The sequence below is a fragment of the Sceloporus occidentalis genome, unplaced genomic scaffold (assembly GCF_023333645.1).
Source record: "Sceloporus occidentalis isolate IW3139 unplaced genomic scaffold, rSceOcc1.0.p SCAF_66, whole genome shotgun sequence".
NCBI lineage: Eukaryota > Metazoa > Chordata > Lepidosauria > Squamata > Phrynosomatidae > Sceloporus > Sceloporus occidentalis.
This window is the reverse complement of record NW_028317046.1, coordinates 1,799,992-1,819,069: the sequence shown is the minus strand read 5'-3', so window position 1 is coordinate 1,819,069 and position 19,078 is coordinate 1,799,992. Positions and strand designations below refer to the sequence as shown.

Genomic DNA, 19,078 nt, shown 5'->3' with positions numbered 1-19,078 from the left:
GACGGTAATATGACAGGAATCCAGGAATCCAGAAATCCAGTGTCTTTAGTAAATCATTGTGATTTCATGTCTTTACTGCTGAGGCCTGGAGCCTATACCTATTACCTCTACCCAAACCCTTTAAATAAAGACACCAATATGCGGGTAGGGCATCGGTCACAGCTTTATTGCCCCATGCCAGCATAAACAACCAACACAAACATTAACCAACAACTCGCCAGCTGCAGGGACGAGCCCCAGCTTGCCTAAAGTCTAGAGTCCTGGTCCAGCGGGTGCCATGAGCAGTTTGGGCCCAGTTTGGGCACCTCTTCGGGTAACAGAGCTTCCATGCTGGCCAATGGGTGAACTCTTCGACTGCTGTGACTACAAATAATGAGATAACAAAATATACAATACGTCTTAACCTGTCCAGGGAGGATTCAGGCGGGGAAAAGGTAGAACCCTCTCCGCACCCCCTTTATGAACTCTTAAAACCCTGAAACAATGTTGCCGGCACCAATCACTAAACCGCCGGCATCCTTTAAACCGGCCCAGCCCAGCAGTCATATTCCCCTTACCTTATTGTCCAGGCTGCCCTTTCTCTCTTGAGTTCCCTTTTGCGTGGTTTGGTTTTCTGGACGGAGTGGTGAGAAGTGGTGGCCGATACTTATTATTACAATACGTTTTTTGTTTCACACTCATTGCTCTGTATCAACGCAGAAATGATTGATTTTCAGGTTTTTGTCAAACAGTGATAACATATTGCTCCATAAATCTATACTCATAGCTTCATATATTTTATATGTATTTCAGCTTTATATGCGTTTTATGGACGGCTTCATACAAATAAACAGTTGCCGAAAGCATTACAGAGAAACTACTACCTGTGAGTTCCAATTATTCGGCGCCCTACATTACTAACAGCATCTTTTACATCATTATTTCTCAGACTGTATATAAAAGGGTTTAACATCGGTGCGATAATTGTATACACAACAGAGACCAGTTTTTCCTGATATTTAGCATACTTCGATTTGGGCCTAAAATACATAAATATTCCAGAACCATAAAATATGGCAACAACTGTAAGGTGAGAAGTACAGGTCGAGAAAGCTTTTTTCCTCCCTGAACTTGAATGAATGTTTAGAATTGTTGATATTATATATATGTAAGAAAGTATTGTTAATATAAGTGAACCAACAATAACGCATCCGGCGACCAAGAAAACGACAATTTCATTGGTAAAGGTGTCGGTACAGGACAGCTTCAGTAACGGGGGTACATCGCAAAAGAAGTGATTAATCTTATGGCTGCAGAAGGGTAAAGTGAAGGCCAGGACTGTGTGTATAAGAGAATTGAGGGCGCCAATAATCCATGACCCCGCTATAAGCAAATTGCAAGCTCTCTTGGTCATTATAGTGCTATATAAGAGCGGGTGGCATATGGCGTTATAGCGATCGTACGCCATGGCTGCCAGCATGTAGCACTCCGTGCCGCCCAAAAGCAAAACGCAGTACATTTGTAGGGCACATCCATAAAAACTGATTGTTTTATCCTCCGCTAGGAGGTTTGACAACGTCTTGGGAACAGTTGCAGACACATAACAGATATCCAGAAAGGAGAAATTCGAAAGGCAAAAGTACATGGGATTGTGGAGTTTTTGGGTAAGTGAATAAGCAACAATTATAGTCATGTTTCCAAGCACGGTAATCACATATGTCAATAAAAACACCAAAAACAGGAACATTCGAATCCATTTGACTTCAGAAAATCCCACAAGAATAAATTCTGCGATTTCGGAGTAATTGCTGTTTTCCATTTTAATGACTGAATCTGTTAAAAAAGAAGACGCGTTCAACACTATTGTGATCAGTGACTCGGTAGAAGTGGCCGATACAAGAGTCCAAAGAGGTTGATCTAAGCTCCTGCCTGACAGCTGCAAATACTTCAGAAATGCTTATAACAATGGAAGGGTCCAGCTAATGGAGCTTCATAGATACCCATCATTGTGAACAGGTGTAAGTATGTGTGTGTGTAGGTGAGGTTGGTGTGTGTGTGGTTGGTGGGTGTGTATGTAGGTGAGGATGGTGTATGTGTGTGTGGGGGGGTGTAGACAGCACCAGGCATGAACATGTTAAAATAAGCTTGAAATCTGTATCTTTTTTGTTATTATGTCATTATTAGCACGGTACATGACGAGCAGCACCGTGAAATTCAATGACTTTTAATAACTGTAAAAAAACTGTAACTGAAAAACAAACCTCCCTTATACTGCAAACACAAATGAGCTAAAAAAATAAATATATTGTCCTGTATTCTTTAACTGAGATAAAATGTGTTAATTTATTCAAGAAAATGGGACAATACATGTCTGATTTTTTTATTGCAGTCTACAGTCTACCTATCCATCCTTCTATCACCTATATTAGCGCTACAGACTTTGATGGCGCTATATAAAACAATAAATAATAATAATAATAATAATAGAAATATAGATAATTTGCACATAGCAAATCAGTACATTAATTGCAATCTGATTGTCACACTCCCAGTAATTGAATTACTGTCCTTATTATAGAGCATAATTCACACACAAACACACGCACACACTCACACACACACACATACAGACCGGCACACACATACACACCGGCACACACACACTCACATACATACATAATTTTTTTTTCCTTTGGGCTTTTGAAAACACTTTACCTAAGACTGTCTGCAGACCTCGAAGATTTGCATTAAATGTCCCCGTTTCGCATTCTCTTCTGGCATTGGAGCTGCTTATGCTTGAGAACTTTCCACATTCAATTTATGCTACATATATAATTATTATAATAATTATATAAGAATGACATTAATGAGCCAGCGTTCATTTCAAATGATTTCTAAAATTGGAAAATGTTGTAGCCATGAAAAAATACAGCCTGCAAAACAATACATTACACATATGGCCAAAAAACTTACTTATTAAATATGTGTATTTTAAAAATATTCAATCAATGCCGTAATTTAGGAATGTATCTTCCGTGTCCAGAGGTGGTGGGATCATTCACATCCCTTTTATTCTTTCTCGTTGGATAAAGCCAGTATAAAGATCCACTAATGAGTAACTGTCCATTAACAATATTTTAAAAATGAATGGTATAAAAATCTGTAAAGTGTGTGAGATTTATCAGGCAAATGGAACCTTGCTTGCCGGAGAGATGTGACAGTATTAACATATTGCTGATACTAAGGAATAAACTCCGACACAATGCATTTAAGAATTGCTTTGAGTCCCACAGGGGGAAATCCCAGAAGTTTAACAAGTATGTATACACTGTAGAAATTACTGATTTTTTTCAAAAGTAAACTTTTAAATCAGGGAAAAAAAGTTAAATTAGAAAATATTTATTAAAGTGTGAAGGAAATAAATAAAGAAATAAAGAAAAGGAAAGAAAGAAAGAAAGAAAGAAAGAAAGAAAATGTGTCCGTTTATGATGGAATCCAGCAATCCAGTAATCCAGAGTCTTTAATAAGTCATCTTGATTTTAAGTGTCTTTCTCTCTTGAGTTCCCTTTTGCGTGCTTTGGTTTTCTGGACGGAGTGGTGTGCAGTGGTGGCCGATTCTTATTATTACAATATGTTTTTTGTTGAGGTTTTTATTAGACTTGTGCATTCGTCTTCGGGTGAACATGAAAACAAACACGAAGAGTGCGTTTTCGTGTTCGTTCCGAAGACACGAAGAAGAGAAGAGAGCGGCGGTAAAACGTAGGCAAAGACAAAGACACACACCACGAAGATTCTTCGTGATCGTCTTCGTCTACTAATCTCCCCGGTCCCTTCCCCATCTAGCCTACCTTATCTTCACGGCATCGCAGGAGTTGACAGGGCAGTGCGAGTGAGCCTATTGGTCGCCTGCAGGGACCTCCTCTGGCATCAACCAATTGGTTGATGCCAGAGGAAGACCCTGCAGGTGACCAATAGGCTCACTCGCACGGCCTTTTTAACTCCTGACAGAAACCTACGGATTTCCTCTCCCGTTAACCCCTGCGATGCTGCGTTAGATAATGGGAGTGGAAATCCGTAGGTTAAAGGGCCAATTAAGCCCACCTCCTTACCTGAACTGCAGATTTCCCGCGCAGTCCCGCAAGGCTGCCCTCGAGTTGCTCCCTCACAGCATCTCTTCTCTTGCTCCGCCCAGGAACAAGGCGGGGTCACGGGAAGTGACATCACGTGACTCAGTTTTGTTTCTGGGCGGAGCAAGAGAAGAGACGCTGTAAGGGAGCAATGAGAAGGCAGCCTTGCAGGACTGCGCGGGATTACCGGGACCCGCAGGTACAGTGCCTGACCGCCCGCAACCCCAGCAAGACCACCCGCGCCCGCAACTTTCTTGCCTCCCAATGCAGTCCTTTATAATAGAGTTGCTCATACGATCATTTAAACTCCTGCCGCCAGAGCTGCTGCGGTACGTGTTAACCTCGTATTAACCCTTTATTTAAAAAACGAAGGGAAAACGAATACAAAGAATGTCCACGAATATTCGCCCGAAGAGAAGACAGGAACGGGCGAATATTCGCGGAATACGAAGATTTTTCTTTTGCCGAAGATGAGCACAAAGCGAAGACGAAGAGCCCCCTGGTGCCCAAGTCTAGTTTTTATTTACTATTTGTGTGAATTCATCTTGGGTTAAGTGTTGGTCGGTTTCAATCATGTTAGAAGAAGTTTCACACTCATTGGAGAAATGATAGATTTTCAGGTTTTTGTCAAACAGTGATAACATATTGCTTCATAAATCTATATTCATAGCTTCATATATTTTATATTTTTCAGCTTTATATGTATTATAGCTTTATATGCGTTTTATGGACGCACTACAGCTTCATAGAAAAACAAACAGTTGCCGAAAGCATTACAGAGAAACTACTACCTGTGAGTTCCAATTATTCGGCGCCCTACATTACTAACAGCAGCTTTTACGTCATTATTTCTCAGACTGTATATAAAAGGGTTTAACATCGGTGCGATAATTGTATACATAATGGAGACCAGTTTTTCCTGATATTTAGCATACTTCGATTTGGGCCTAAAATACATAAATATTGCAGATCCATAAAATATGGCAACAACTGTAAGGTGAGAAGTACAGGTCGAGAAAGCTTTTTTCCTCCCTGAACTTGAATGAATGCTTAGAATTGTTGATATTATATGTATGTAAGAAAGTATTGTTAATATACAGGAACCAACAACAACACAACCGCCGACCAAGAAAATGACAATTTCATTGGTAAAGGTGTCGGTACAGGACAGCTTCAGTACTGGGGGTACATCGCAAAAGAAGTGATTAATCTTATGGCTGCAGAAGGACAAAGTGAAGGCCAGGACTGTGTGTATAAGAGAATTGAGGGCGCCAATAATCCATGACTCCGCTATAAGCAAATTGCAAGCTCTCCTGGTCATTATAGTGCTATATAAGAGCGGGTGGCATATGGCGTAATAGCGATCGTACGCCATGGCTGCCAGCATGTAGCACTCCGTGCCGCCCATAAGCACAACGCAGTACATTTGTAGGGCACATCCATAAAAACTGATTGTTTTATCCTCCGCTAGGAGGTTCGACAACATTTTGGGAATAGTTGCAGACACATAACAGATATCCAGAAAGGAGAAATTCGAAAGGCAAAAGTACATTGGATTGTGGAGTTTTTGGGTAAGTGAATAGGCAACAATTATAGTCATGTTTCCAAGGACGGTAAGAGCATATGACAATAAAAACACCAAAAACAGGAACAATCGAATCTCTTTGACTTCAGAAAATCCCACAAGAATAAATTCTGCGATTTCGGAGTAATTGCTGTTTTCCATTTTAATGACTGAATCTGTTACAAAAGAAGACGCGTTCAACATCATTGTGATCAGTGACTCGGTAGAAGTGGCCGATACAAGAGTCCTGCCCGATAGCTGCAAATACTTCAGGAATGCTTATAACAATGGAAGGGTCCAGCTAATGGAGCTTCATAGATACCCATCATTGTGAACAGGTGTAAGTATGTGTGTGTGTGTGTGTGTGTGTAGGTGAGGTTGGTGTGTGTGTGGTTGGTGGGTGTGTATGTAGGTGAGGATGGTGTATGTGTGTGTGGGGGGGGTGTAGACAGCACCAGGCATGAACATGTTAAAATAAGCATGAAATCTGTACCTATTTTGTTATTATGTCATTATTAGCACGGTACATGACGAGCAGCACCGTGAAATTCAATGACTTTTAATAACTGTTAAAAAAAAAACTATAACTGAAAAACAAACCTCCTTTATACTGCAAACACAAATGACTTAAAAAAAGAAATGAATAGTCCTGTATTCTTTACCTGAGATATATTGTGTTACTTTATTCATGTCTATGTCACAAGCGATTCAATAGAAATCCTCCCATCTGACAAAAACTGCTTAAAATAGTGATACATTTTATCTCAGTTAAAGAAAATGGGACAATACATGTTTTTATTGCAGTCTACAGGGGGTCTATCTACGTATCAATGCTTCTATCACCTATATTAGCGCTATGGACTTTGATGGCGCTATATAAAACAATAAATAATAATAATAATAATAATAATAATAATAATAATAATATAGAAATATAGATAATTTGCATTTAGCAAATCAGTACATTAATTGCAATCTGATTGTCACACTCCCAGTAATTGAATTACTGTCCTTATTATAGAGCATAATTCACACACAAACACACGCACACACTCACACACATACACACCGGCACACACATACACACCGGCACACACACACTCACATACATACATAATTTTTTTTTCCTTTGGGCTTTTGAAAACACTTTACCTAAGACTGTCTGCAGACCTCGAAGACTTGCATTAAATGTCCCCGTTTCGCATTCTCTTCTAGCATTGGAGCTGCTTATGTTTGAGAACTTTCCACATTCAATTTATGCTACATCAAAGATAATAATAATTATATAAGAATGACATTAATGAGCCAGCGTTCATTTCAAATGATTTCTAAAATTGGAAAATGTTGTAGCCATGAAAAAATACAGCCTGCAAAACAATACATTACACATATGGCCAAAAAACTTACTTATTAAATATGTGTATTTTAAAAATATGCAATCTATGCCGTAATTTAGGAATGTATCCTCCGTGTCCAGAGATGGTGGGATCATTCACATCCCTTTTATTCTTTCTCGTTGGATAAAGCATAAAATACAAAGTATAAAAATCCATCAATGTGTAACTGTCCTTTAAGATTATTTTACAAATAAATTTGTACCATATTTGCAAGAGCCTGTGGTATAAAAATCTGTAAGGTGTGTGAGATTTATCAGGCAAATGGAATCTTGCTTGCCGCAGAGATGTGACAGTATTAACATATTGCTGAAACTAAGGAATAAACTCCGACACAATGCATTTAAGAATTGCTTTGATCCCACAGGGGGGAAATCCCAGAAGTTTAACAAGTATTTACAAATTCCGTAGAAATAACTTTTTTTTTTAAAAGTAAACTTTTTCATAACAGAACAAAGTTAAATGAGTCACAACTTCATGTATGAGGACGATATATATATATACAGGTTACTGGGAAGATAAGCCATGGAACGTTCAAGATTCTGATTAGTGGTTTTCATACTAATTGTTACATTTTCTTTTTGTTTTCGCAGGTCATAATTTGATTTAGATCTTAAAGCATGGTCAGATTTCTCAACGTGCAAAAGTAGAATTCATTTTTTGAATACCTCTGCAATGTCCCTGAACCTTCAAGGTCCTACAAGGTCATATGGGAGACTGTCTTATTCAAGTATACTATAAACCTCCAACCGAGTCGTTACATATTTAATCTTGTATAATGAAGCAATATAGGGGTGCAAGGTGGCATGCAAGTAATGTTCCTCCTGCCTCCAACCCTCTCCTCATACAGTGGGATGGGGTGGTTAAAGGCCCTTTATAGGAGATACTAAGCTTATTCTGTGTCTCCCATATTCCATCGGTGGTGGGCTGAGATTTAACATTCTAAACATAAACTTGGGGGACATAGAAGCTATTGATGACCTCATGCTCCACATCTCCTTCCTATCAACTAAATATGGGTGACTGGCCTGATGACTCAATGGTGGTCCAGTTTGCAAATCTGACATGTGGCTGACTGCCCATGGGACTCAGAGGAGTGGCATGTTACAATATTAATGTTAAAACTTAATATAGCTGACTGTCCAGATGACTTGAGGGTAGGGCTTTTAATACACAATATGGCTGACTTCCTGGCCCTGGGACAAATTTTAAAAACAGCATATGTGATTTTGCTACCATCTTTTCACAGCCTACTTACCGATCACTTGTAATGGTTGCTGGTGCGAGCATCTCTACGCCTTTACATAAAGAATTCCTGATTCATAAGATCGGGCATTCCTTTCCAGTAGACATCACTGCTGACATCAACCAGAAGGTCATTAAATGACAGGATATCCCCTGAAGTGTCTGTCTAGACCAGCAATGGCGAACCTATGGCACGCATGCCACAATGGGCACGCAAAGCCTTCTGTTGTGGCATGCGGCCCCGTTGCCGACTGACAGGGCCGGCCTTTGAGATGTGTTTGAGGAGAGAGAGGGGCGTTAATTTGAATAAATTAATGTGTGAATAAATTGTATATGAATGAGAGAATGAATGAATAAATGTGTGAATAAATTGTATATGAATGAGAGAATTCATTAATGTATGAATGAATTGTGTGAATGACTGAGAAAATTAGTAAATTCATGTGTGAATGAATTCTGTATGAATGAGTGAATGGATAAATAAATACGTGGATGAGTTGCTTGAATGATTTCTGAAAATGCATTCATGAATATGTGTAAATGACTTGTCTAAATGAGTGAAATAATTAATTGATTGTGTAAATAAAAGAGTGAATGAGTGAGTGACTATACACTGATATAATTTCAGTGCAAATGCAAATCTTATTTAATAAAATCCTTTTCACGAATAGACCATCCTTTCATGTGTTTTTCTGCTTGGGCAGATAGATGGGCAAAATAGTTATTATCTGCTGACAAATTCTATGTTTCTATGCTTAAAAAATAATTGATATGGGCAAATTGATGCACACTGTTGTGTATAGTAATTTTGTACCTAAAAAATGTCCTCTCCATGTTCAATATGCAGTGTTGACACTTTGAGGTCTGCAATTGGGAACTCGGGCCATCACGAGTCTAAACCCTGCTGGTATTTTTGTTTGATCCCCCTGATGGCCGATGGCGGGCATTGCGACCACAGAGGGAAAAGGTAGAAATAAAAGCATAAAAAAAGAAAAAAATAATACAGGGAGCTCAGTGTGACATTAAACGCATTTAATTTATTGACCTTTCAAATGTAGAATTAAGGATAACTTACAGATATGCTTAATATTAAAGAAAAACTATAACATTGGACGCCCCGTAAGACAGGCTATGAAACATCTGTCTGTTTTTAGTGAGCATCTCGGACTTGTTTTGTATGTTAGTCATCAGGACAAAGGCTTAGAAAGGGATGGGGAGCTTCCTTCCTTTTGGACCGAGACTAACAGGTGGATTACCGGCAAACCTTCCCCATGGTTTCTAGCGTGATGATCGCTGTCGGTGCCTTGGTATAGTGCAGGAACAGACCGTCGGTGAGTGTGGTCTTGTTCATGGTGTAGCGGTTGTTATAACGACCGCACTGGTAGAGACACCAGTGGCTGACAACATTACGACTACACCAGGGTGGTTAATTTCAATGCTCGGTAAGGTTAACAGGTTCGGCCATATGTGAAATTTCATAACTTCATATATTTTATTCTGAACAGTATTTCAGCTTTATATGCATTCTTTGGACTGGAGTTATAAAAAAGTTACAGTCTGTACCTGTGAGTTCCAATTATTCGCGGCAAGAAATTTCTAACAGCAGCTTTTACGTCATTATTTCTCAGACTGTATATAAAAGGGTTTAACATCGGTGCGATAATTGTATACATAACGGAGACCAGTCTTTCGTGATAAATAGCATACCGCGATTTGGGTCTAAAATACATAAAAATAGCAGATCCATAAAATATGGCAACAACTGTAAGGTGAGAAGTACAGGTCGAGAAAGCTTTTTTCCTCCCCAAATGTGAACGAATGCTTAGAATTGTTGATATTATATGTATGTAAGAAAGTATTGTTAATATACAGGAACCAACAATAACGCATCCGGCGACCAAGAAAACGACAATTTCATTGGTAAAGGTGTCGGTACAGGACAGCTTCAGTACTGGGGGTACATCGCAAAAGAAGTGATTAATCTTATGGCTGCAGAAGGGTAAAGTGAAGGCCAGGACTGTGTGTATAAGAGAATTTAGGGCACCAATAATCCATGACCCCGCTATAAGCAAAATGCAAGCTCTCCTGGTCATGATAGTGCTATATAGGAGCGGGTGGCATATGGCGTTATAGCGATCGTACGCCATGGCTGCCAGCATGTAGCACTCCGTGCCGCCCATAAGCACAACGCAGTACATTTGTAGGGCACATCCATAAAAACTGATTGTTTTATCCTCCGCTAGGAGGTTCGATAACGTCTTGGGAACAGTTGCAGACACATAACAGATATCCAGAAAGGAGAAATTCGAAAGGCAAAAGTACATTTAGCTCCTCAGGGGCAGTATTTGATCTCTGGATAGGGGAGGAGTGATGACTGACCACACCTACACCCTGCCCTTTTCACACTTATTGGGGACTAACCCCACCTCTTTCTATATCAAGCCCCATTCCTCCCATACAGTGCAAGAGATGGAGGGCTCCAGGGATACACTGGGAATAAACATTAAAGCAAACACTGTATGATTTACTATATACAACAATACATGTTTTTCTTTCGTCATATAACTTTCCTTCTTGGTTTATAGCAAATTATCATTCCAGTAAGCTCCTATTCCTTGGCAGACAGTGTAGGTTACCCAGGGTGTTGAGTTATGATGTCATACCCTCACTAATAACTGCTGGACCACCTCAGAACCCTCCCACCCCATGCAGCCATGTGGCCGCAGGGTGGGATGATGAAGCAGATACAGGGGCCTCTAGGAAGTCCAGAAGATGAGGTCCCCTTGCAGCTTTGTTACTATTATGCCTAGATACAATGTAGCATTTGTTTATCTATCACCTAACTGATTCCAGCTCTGTTATTTGTGCTTTAATGTGTGGTCAGGATACGGCAGGAATGATAACAGGCTGCTTTAGAATGACCTTTTCCTGCTGAGTAAAGAATAAATGCTGGAAAGTCGAAGTGCAACAGAGGACAGTTAGTATAATCCTCATAATGGGTTAATGTACAAAGTGTTTAAAGGGCTGCAAACATTTTGCTGAATTTAGAATAAAACCGTAATGTCAGCGGTTGTCAGTATCTTTGGTTAAGGAAAGGGAAATACAGATGGATGTGTGAGAAAAATTCCAAATGTTCAGATGGAAAAGAAAGTTGATAGGAAATGTTTGTTTTATCTGTGATGTTCCAAGAGTAAAACTGAGATGGATTTTATGGCAAACATCGGAAACACGAGACATGAATAGAAAAAAACAATAGTTATGAAAATGTAATAATTACCAATTTTGTTTTTTCCATACATCTTTAAAATATTGAAAGATTTATCACATGGTAACTCAAAGTTGCTTCTAGGTGCGCCCAATGTGTTATTTTCCAGTGGCGGGTAAGCCCAGGGCAGCACTTTTTTAAGCGCTGTGATATGACATCATATTCCTTGGACTGGAAATACAGATCATCCATGGATGGGCAATGAAAAGTTAAACGATGATCTGTTCCCCCCCACAGGTTTTCACCCTTTGAGTGTCAAGCACGTGGACAATAGGTCCTTGCCTTCTATAGGCTAATTTTATAACTTTGAACCCTTTCGTCCCTCTGAGCAGGGTATAGGGGTTGGGGGGTAAATTTTGGCAATATATACCTCAACAGGTTAATTACCCTGTCACACATCACATGGGTTGAGGGACACCAGGTTGATTGTGGGTCCCCCTTCTTGTCAATATGGGAAGTACTGTTTCTTTTTTTTTTCTTATATTGCAGAGGGAAGAACTTGTGAGTTTGAGGCGAGGGCATGAGAGTTCTCATTGCATTTGCATGTCCTCTTCTTAAATATGCTATGTTTAATGTTGCAATTAACACACATTTTAGTGATTAGTGTGTTAAAACAAGCGTTAGCATGCAACCTAAGTCTGGTCCAATAATATTTCGACCACCATAGATGTTTTGCTTTTTTTTTTTTTTTTTTTTGAAGAAGAAGAAGAAGAAGAAGAAATGGTCAGGGAGAATAACATTTTATTAACTACATTCTAAAAATACATCTTTCTAACAACTTTTAATGACTTTATCTAGGTTTTTTTCTCTCCTTTTATCTCACTGTTAGAAATAATCTTTCTTTTCTCTTATTTTTTGGCAACAAAACCATTTGAGTTCACAGCAATGACTGTTTCCTGTTTAAAAAAAATGCTCTATTCATTTGTCTGTAAACAGCTTCTCGACGGTCCGAAATCTACACAGATACAAAAAATTCACATTTCTGCAAAAACTAAAGGGAAAAAGCAGCATCAAGTAACCCGTAAGTAGAAACATGTCGATGGATTCTAAACGAGGATGACAGATAGACGAGGATTTTAATATAGTAAATTATGTTTAATGAATGATAGTATTAGACAAGGCTGATGTAAGAAGCTCAATGACATCATTTGGTCATAGCCTGTGATGATGTAGGACAGGTCACTATGCTGTCCTATGTAAATGTTTTGTTGCAGAGTATAGTTGTTCATTTACCAGTTTGAGTAGGTAGGAAAAGGGACAATTCAGACACATCAGTTTGTTTGTTTTTTGTTGGTGCAGAACTTAAGTGAATCCATGGCCAAGCAGAATCCATAGATCGATTAAGACCAGGGGCCCTGGGGCAAGAAAGATACAAGGGTTCTGGATAATGTCCTGAAACAATTGCCCTATTTGATAGGTCATCAACCAACCCCTGGCTAGGTCCACATTGCTTTTCAGATGAAAATGGCAGGAATTGTGTGTCTCGGGCAAGTACCATAAATTTAACAGGACTGGTTTACTGTAGAGTGATATAGAACAAGAGGTCATAACATAAAACTATAGGGTCAGAGGCTTAGATGTAACGTAAGGAAGTTTAGTGGTAGAAGCCAATATAATGAGGGGATTTAAACATGCATCCAGAAAAGATAGAAATGGAAAGGAGAGAAATAAGCAAGACTTGGGTGGCTATGGGAGGAAACCAAGAAATTATATGAGAGAAAACACAGGAGGATGGAGAAGATGATCTGTAATAAGAAATTGCTCCTTAAAATGGGGTAACAAAGTCAACCCAGATGAGTGGGGATAGAAGTCAATCCTCTGCCCAAAAAAATAAGGTCCTTCCTCGAAAGCCTGGCCATCAGTTTCTGGACCTAAAAACATCAATGGGGAGTTCTGCTGGCTCTAACCCTGCACGTGGAGGTCTCCTGAAGTCTCCAATTACTTCATAGTCCATCCAAACCATAACGATATATGAATGGCATGCGCTAAACTGAACCAGTGTGAGTTTGGTGACGGGTCTTTCCATGACACAGGTGGAGAGCCATGTCTTCTGCGCAGCCACAAGCAGGCGGCATCATCATTATGTCTCAAGTGACTCCTCGAGATACTTCAACCCCCGGAAACGAGGAACAGCGAAGTAACAGCTTACCATCTGAAAAATCCCTCTCCAAATTTTTCAAAGGGGAGCCCGAGGTTCTGGGCGTAAGTGCTGACCATTTATTCTAGAAACACGTCTAGAGGGTGAGGCTGCTCGGTGATTAAAAAAAATGGGTGACCCACTGCTACCCCCTTTTACTTGCCTGTGTTGGGGTAAAAAAGATCGATGGGTGACTGTAAACCAGTTTCCTGATTGGGATTTTAACATCATATCAGCTCCAATTGTGTCCAGTAAAAAAAAAAAAAAAGAATTCTAGGTTTTTTTTTAATTTAGTTTGTCGAAAAAGTTAAGTTTAAAAAATATTCAGTTATTTGTTTTTTTTAATTTTAAGATCTTAATTTTTTTGCAAACTAGTTTTGTTTCCATATACTTAAATATTATATTAGTGGTGTATATCTCAGATTTCGGCAGGGTTACCTTTCGGAGCTTTTTCACTGGATTATTTGGGTATTATTACGTATTTTAAATACGTTTTTTTTTTTCTGTAGGTGACTCAGATATTTGTAGGATTGCTGCATATCAGTTTTGGAGTATGTCTTTATAATTTCTGTAAAGTAAGATGTTTTCCGCTGGATATACTTGTTAATAGCAGCGTGGCGCTTTGGTCTGGAATAATGGTAAGAAAATAATATTCAGAATTTATTCTTTCATTTGTCTGAAGAATTTCTGTAATCTCTATATATTGTTTCCCAATCTGTTTTTTACCTTCGCAGTATTGTATTTCGGGATCACTGTCTGTCACCGCCGCTAAAAAGCCAACAAAGAGATTGGTAAATATCACATAAAAAAAATTCCACTATACAATGTTATGGAATATGATGGCCCTATAGACAACAATAAATAAATAAATAAAGACATCGTTAGAAAATGGTAGCGTTAAGTTAAAGAGCCAAAAATGTTTATTTTTCCAACATTTACTAATTTACTAGTTTGTTGACAGACTCTGTAAGGTTAATCTGGGACACGGGTTTCCTTTTGAGATGAGTCCAGGACTGCCTGCTGACCTTGGTGGGCGGCCCCAGTGACCTTGGTGGGTGGTCCCGGTGATGTCAGTGGGCGGTCCCAGGTACATCAGGGGCAGTAATGGTTATTATTGAAAAAAAGGTAGTGGACTGGGTGTATTAGTGATCGGGTCCCACAGGCAAACTATATTTTATATCATAGAAATAACTTGGTTCCTTATACTAGGGAAGTAATTTGCTTTTCACCCTATTCTAAAGAGCCGGGCACTCTGACTAACGAATGTCTATGGAGGAATGGACTTCATTAGCATTGCCATAAAGCGTCAGCTCAGTGTGGTGTTTGATCAGGGAAAGTCAACCTAAATATCACATGACTGACAGCAATTACCCTGTAATGATGTGCAGGTCTGCAGATAAAGGGAGTTTATTGGAACAAAATTAGATAAAAACAGGTTTTTTATCAATGCCGATCTACATTATCTACAAATATGTTTTTGCGTGGGTTATTCCAAATAATGATCCAACTGCTCAAAGCTGGGAGCTATAAGAAAACAAAATCCTGGTTACTCTTCTACCCGATTGCCCCCACTCTTCTTCTTTTTAGAATCCTGTACTGTAAACATATATTTATTTTTTTCCAGGTAAAAGCAAGTTTAATTCTCAATACATTGAGCACAGCGTTCTCAGGCGTTGCCCTATTCATATTCTTCGTTTTTTTCCTTCATGGATCGACGTATTTGATGAGGTACGCCACGTACACGTACTGTTATTATTTGGATCCAATGGAGGATTGTGAAGGGAATTTCAACCCAGTGGTAAGTCAGAAATTAACGAGAAAATGATTGAAAAAAGAAATTTATTTTTTTTTAGATATATATCTATGCAATTTTAACTTTATGGGGGGAACAAATCATACGTTTATGGGTGAAATAGAATGAAATTTGTGGGTCAATTTTAAAAAGTTTTGCGGTAGACAAGTTGTAGAACTCCAGCTGTTCTTTTGTATGTTTACTGTATTGTTTAGCTTGTGAGTATTTATGTACGTATATATATATATATATGTTTAATCATTTAGCATGCTGTGATGGGCATCGTGGTCGTATTATTTCTTCATGCGCTGCTGGAGTTTTGTGTATCACTATCCATGTCTATTTTTGGATGCAAAACAGTGTGTCGGACGTCGGAGAGTGACGTGGTAGGTTTGCGCTTTTTAAATATATTTTGTATGTTTTTGATGTGTAACTGGAACATAAGCTAAAAACGTTATACAAACATAAAAGTAAAGTTTGTAAATTAGACATTCATATGATTCTCAAATAATAACCCCATTTTTTTTATTTTTTTACTGTAAATTAATTTACTATAAAGTACTTTCATTAAAAGTGTATGTCAATATATTTAATTATTAATATTTTTATAGAAATATAGAAAATATATTAAAGAAAAGAAGTAAAATATTTAGCATAAATAACCAATAACGATCTGATTAATTTGTATTTTGTAACCCTTAAAGTAAAAATTGTCTTTAATGTCTTTTTACCTAATAGCTATCCGAAACTCTTATAATTTACCCAATTGTTATTTAATTTTGTACAATAAAATTAGGAAATATTGTATTCCCGTACATATAAATGAATAATTATTCATTATTATTAATTAATAACATAAATGAATGTTTTCGACCGTTTTCTAACAATGCGTGTATTTTTCGTCGTAGGCGGTGGTGATTTACCAAAACGCTTCGATCAATGTCCCTGCAGATTCTGGGGCAATTACAGGGAGTTCTGATCATCAATAAAGGACCGACTTATAATATCATGAAGATAGTTGTTGTGTTTGGGGGGAAAAAACATGATTTAGAAGAAAATGTTCAGGATTCTGGTCAAGTAGCTCTGCTTTTGTTTCCTTTTGTTTGAAGATTTTACTGCCATCCCCCACAGGTCACCCACAGTCACCAAATATTTGTCGATGACTGATTTTAATAAATTCGATTTCTAATGACGTAATGATTTACAACATTTACAATCACATCCATCAAATTATGTTTGGCTCATTGCTATGTTGTATGCATTCCTTTGGTTTGTCTCCAAACCAATAAATGCTTCTAGAATCATTCTGATTATTCCGACTTATGATGACAGGGCTGCCATCGGAGGACCGGAAACCTCAAGGTCCCAGACTCTTTGGCTAAGCTTAGTTTGATGTGAAAGACAAGTCAGACAATAGCTTATATTAATTGTTGGTACTTGTGGGTCATTTTACTTTACCGAACGAGTGCTGGGTAAATGGAACAGCCTCCCAGCAGAAGTGGTAGAGGGTAATACAGTGAGGGGATTAAACATGCATGGGATAGACATACGGCTCCTGAATCTAAGACGAGACCAACGACTGATTAAGGTTTGAGTCTTTACAGCAGGAGGACTAGATGGGGGCCGAATGGGGCCGATCTGTCAGCAAATTCTATGTTTCTATCATATATGGCTCCCAATATTTCACTAAGCCAGGCTGGGCTGAAATGTTTACTACACATCGTCATCATCTCTGCTAAGCATATCATATGCCTCTTGAGGACATGGACATTCTCTACATCCGTAGGCCATTAGGCACATTTTCAACTGGTCCTTTGTAACCTCGGGTTAATTAAACACAAAGATATTCATTTTGTGGAAATACTTATAACAATGCGGACAAACATAAAATCCATGAATCAATAATCTGACGGTGTTTTAATTGTAGTCCATCCGTAGTCCCTCAACATTTCCCAACTCAAGATGTCCAGTAATATTTTGCTTAATTAAATGTTTACAAAGAACATAAATGCTCTCTTTAAATGCATTTCACAGCTCCTCGGTGGACACAAGTTTATGCGTTAATTTCTTCACAGCTGTTTTCACTTCTCCGTTCCTCAGGCTATATATGAAAGGATTTAACATAGGCGCGATAACGCTATACATCACGGCTATTATTCTGTCTTGATCCATAGAATAACTCGACTTTGGTCTAAAGTACATAAAGATACCAGAGCCGTAAAATAGGGTAACCGCCGTGAAGTGAGAGGTGCAGGTCGAAACCGCTTTCTTCCTCCCGCAGCCGGAACGGATCTTTAAAATCGTCGAGATGATTTGCTTGTAAGAAGTCATCGTCAGTATAAATGAGCCAACAATAACGCAGCCGCTAACGATAAAAACAACCATTTCGTTGACCCGGGTGTCCATGCAAGCCAGTTTCAATAAAGGAGGGATATCGCAAAAGAAGTGGTTAATTTTATTGCAACAAAATTTCAGCTCGAAGGTCAGGACAGTGTGTACCAAAGAGTTGACTGCGCCAATGAGCCAAGAGCCAAGTATGAGCTGCGTGCAAACCCTGTTATTCATAAAGACGGCGTATGAGAGCGGGTGGCATATGGCGTGATAACGATCGTAGGCCATGGCCGCCAGCATATAACACTCCGTGCCGCCCAGAAGCAGAAACCAATACATCTGTACGGCACAACCGTAAAAAGAGATCGTCTTACGGTCTACTAGAAGATCCGCTAGCATCTTGGGAACGGTGGACGATACGTAACAGATTTCCAGGAATGAGAAGTTGGCGAGATAAAAATACATAGGCGCGTGCAGGCTCGGGCTGAACTTATATACCAAAATCACAGACGCATTTACGAGAACAGTGACAACGTAAATACATAAAAACAAGAGAAATAATACAAACTGGAGCCTAGGGTCCGCTGAGAGTCCTACGAGTATGAATTCGGTTAGGATGGTTTCGTTTTCTTTTCTTATTGTTTCTGTAGATTAAAATAAATAAATACAATTAAAAAGTGGTTGTTATTAAGTAGTAAATGCTCCCCCCAAAAAAAATGAAATGGCAAAGCACAGTTTTTCTATATAATATATAAAAATATATAAGAAATAGAAATATAAAAAGGGCAATAGAGAAATTGAAACAATAAGCTGTGAAACTAACATTTTTTAACTGTTTTTACTCTTTTTTAAAAAAATTGGGTTGGAAATAATAATAATAATAATAGCATTTTACCGATACGCATATGACTTGGCAGTAGTAGAATATTATAACCATCAAATATATATATAAAAAATATTCACAAAATAGTATCATTATATTACTAGGAAAAAAGTAAACCTTCTGTTTGAGTCCAATTTTTAATGTACTATTTTGTTACTATATATTAAATATTTTGTTCTATTTTTTATTTCATTTTATTTTCTTGTGCTTAGCTGATCTATCGCATTTTTTCAAATTTCCTTCCTGTGAAGATTCATGACAATTTTCAAGTTGGGAATATTTTCAGTAAATTTGTTTTCCAGGAATCGGAATTTAGATTGCCTCTAATTAGATTTTTCAAGAGTAACAGATAATTAAAACC

General features: G+C 38.4%; 4 protein-coding genes across 4 annotated transcripts; all 4 read right to left on the bottom strand.

The window, feature by feature from the left end:
* Positions 1–859: 859 nt before the first annotated feature.
* LOC149286827 (olfactory receptor 5V1-like) lies at positions 860–1,798 on the bottom strand. Its single transcript, XM_089493716.1, has one exon. The coding sequence runs from the start codon at positions 1,796–1,798 to the stop codon at positions 860–862; it is 939 nt and encodes a 312-aa protein (XP_089349842.1).
* Positions 1,799–4,893: 3,095 nt separating this feature from the next.
* On the bottom strand, positions 4,894–5,832 carry LOC149286826 (olfactory receptor 5V1-like). The gene has a single exon (XM_089493735.1). It carries the CDS (start codon positions 5,830–5,832, stop codon positions 4,894–4,896), a length of 939 nt encoding a protein of 312 aa, XP_089349861.1.
* A 3,729-nt stretch (positions 5,833–9,561) lies between these two features.
* Positions 9,562–10,633, bottom strand: LOC149286825 (olfactory receptor 5A2-like). The gene is made up of 2 exons (XM_089493652.1): positions 9,873–10,633; positions 9,562–9,721 (listed from the first exon to the last, which is right to left on the bottom strand). Exons 1-2 carry the CDS (start codon positions 10,631–10,633, stop codon positions 9,562–9,564), a joined length of 921 nt encoding a protein of 306 aa, XP_089349778.1.
* A 6,898-nt stretch (positions 10,634–17,531) lies between these two features.
* LOC149286824 (olfactory receptor 5A2-like) lies at positions 17,532–18,467 on the bottom strand. Its single transcript, XM_089493616.1, has one exon. It carries the CDS (start codon positions 18,297–18,299, stop codon positions 17,532–17,534), a length of 768 nt encoding a protein of 255 aa, XP_089349742.1. The 5' UTR covers positions 18,300–18,467.
* Between the last annotated feature and the right edge of the window lie 611 nt (positions 18,468–19,078).

Coding starts and splice junctions, on each gene's coding strand:
- LOC149286827 (XM_089493716.1), bottom strand. CDS start 1,798: ATGGAAAACAGCAATTACTCCGAAATCGCAGAATTTATTCTTGTGGGA.
- LOC149286826 (XM_089493735.1), bottom strand. CDS start 5,832: ATGGAAAACAGCAATTACTCCGAAATCGCAGAATTTATTCTTGTGGGA.
- LOC149286825 (XM_089493652.1), bottom strand. CDS start 10,633: ATGTACTTTTGCCTTTCGAATTTCTCCTTTCTGGATATCTGTTATGTG. Junction 9,722..9,872: donor CGAATAATTGGAACTCACAG/GTACAGACTGTA, acceptor ACCCTGGTGTAG/TCGTAATGTTGTCAGCCACT.
- LOC149286824 (XM_089493616.1), bottom strand. CDS start 18,299: ATGTATTTTTATCTCGCCAACTTCTCATTCCTGGAAATCTGTTACGTA.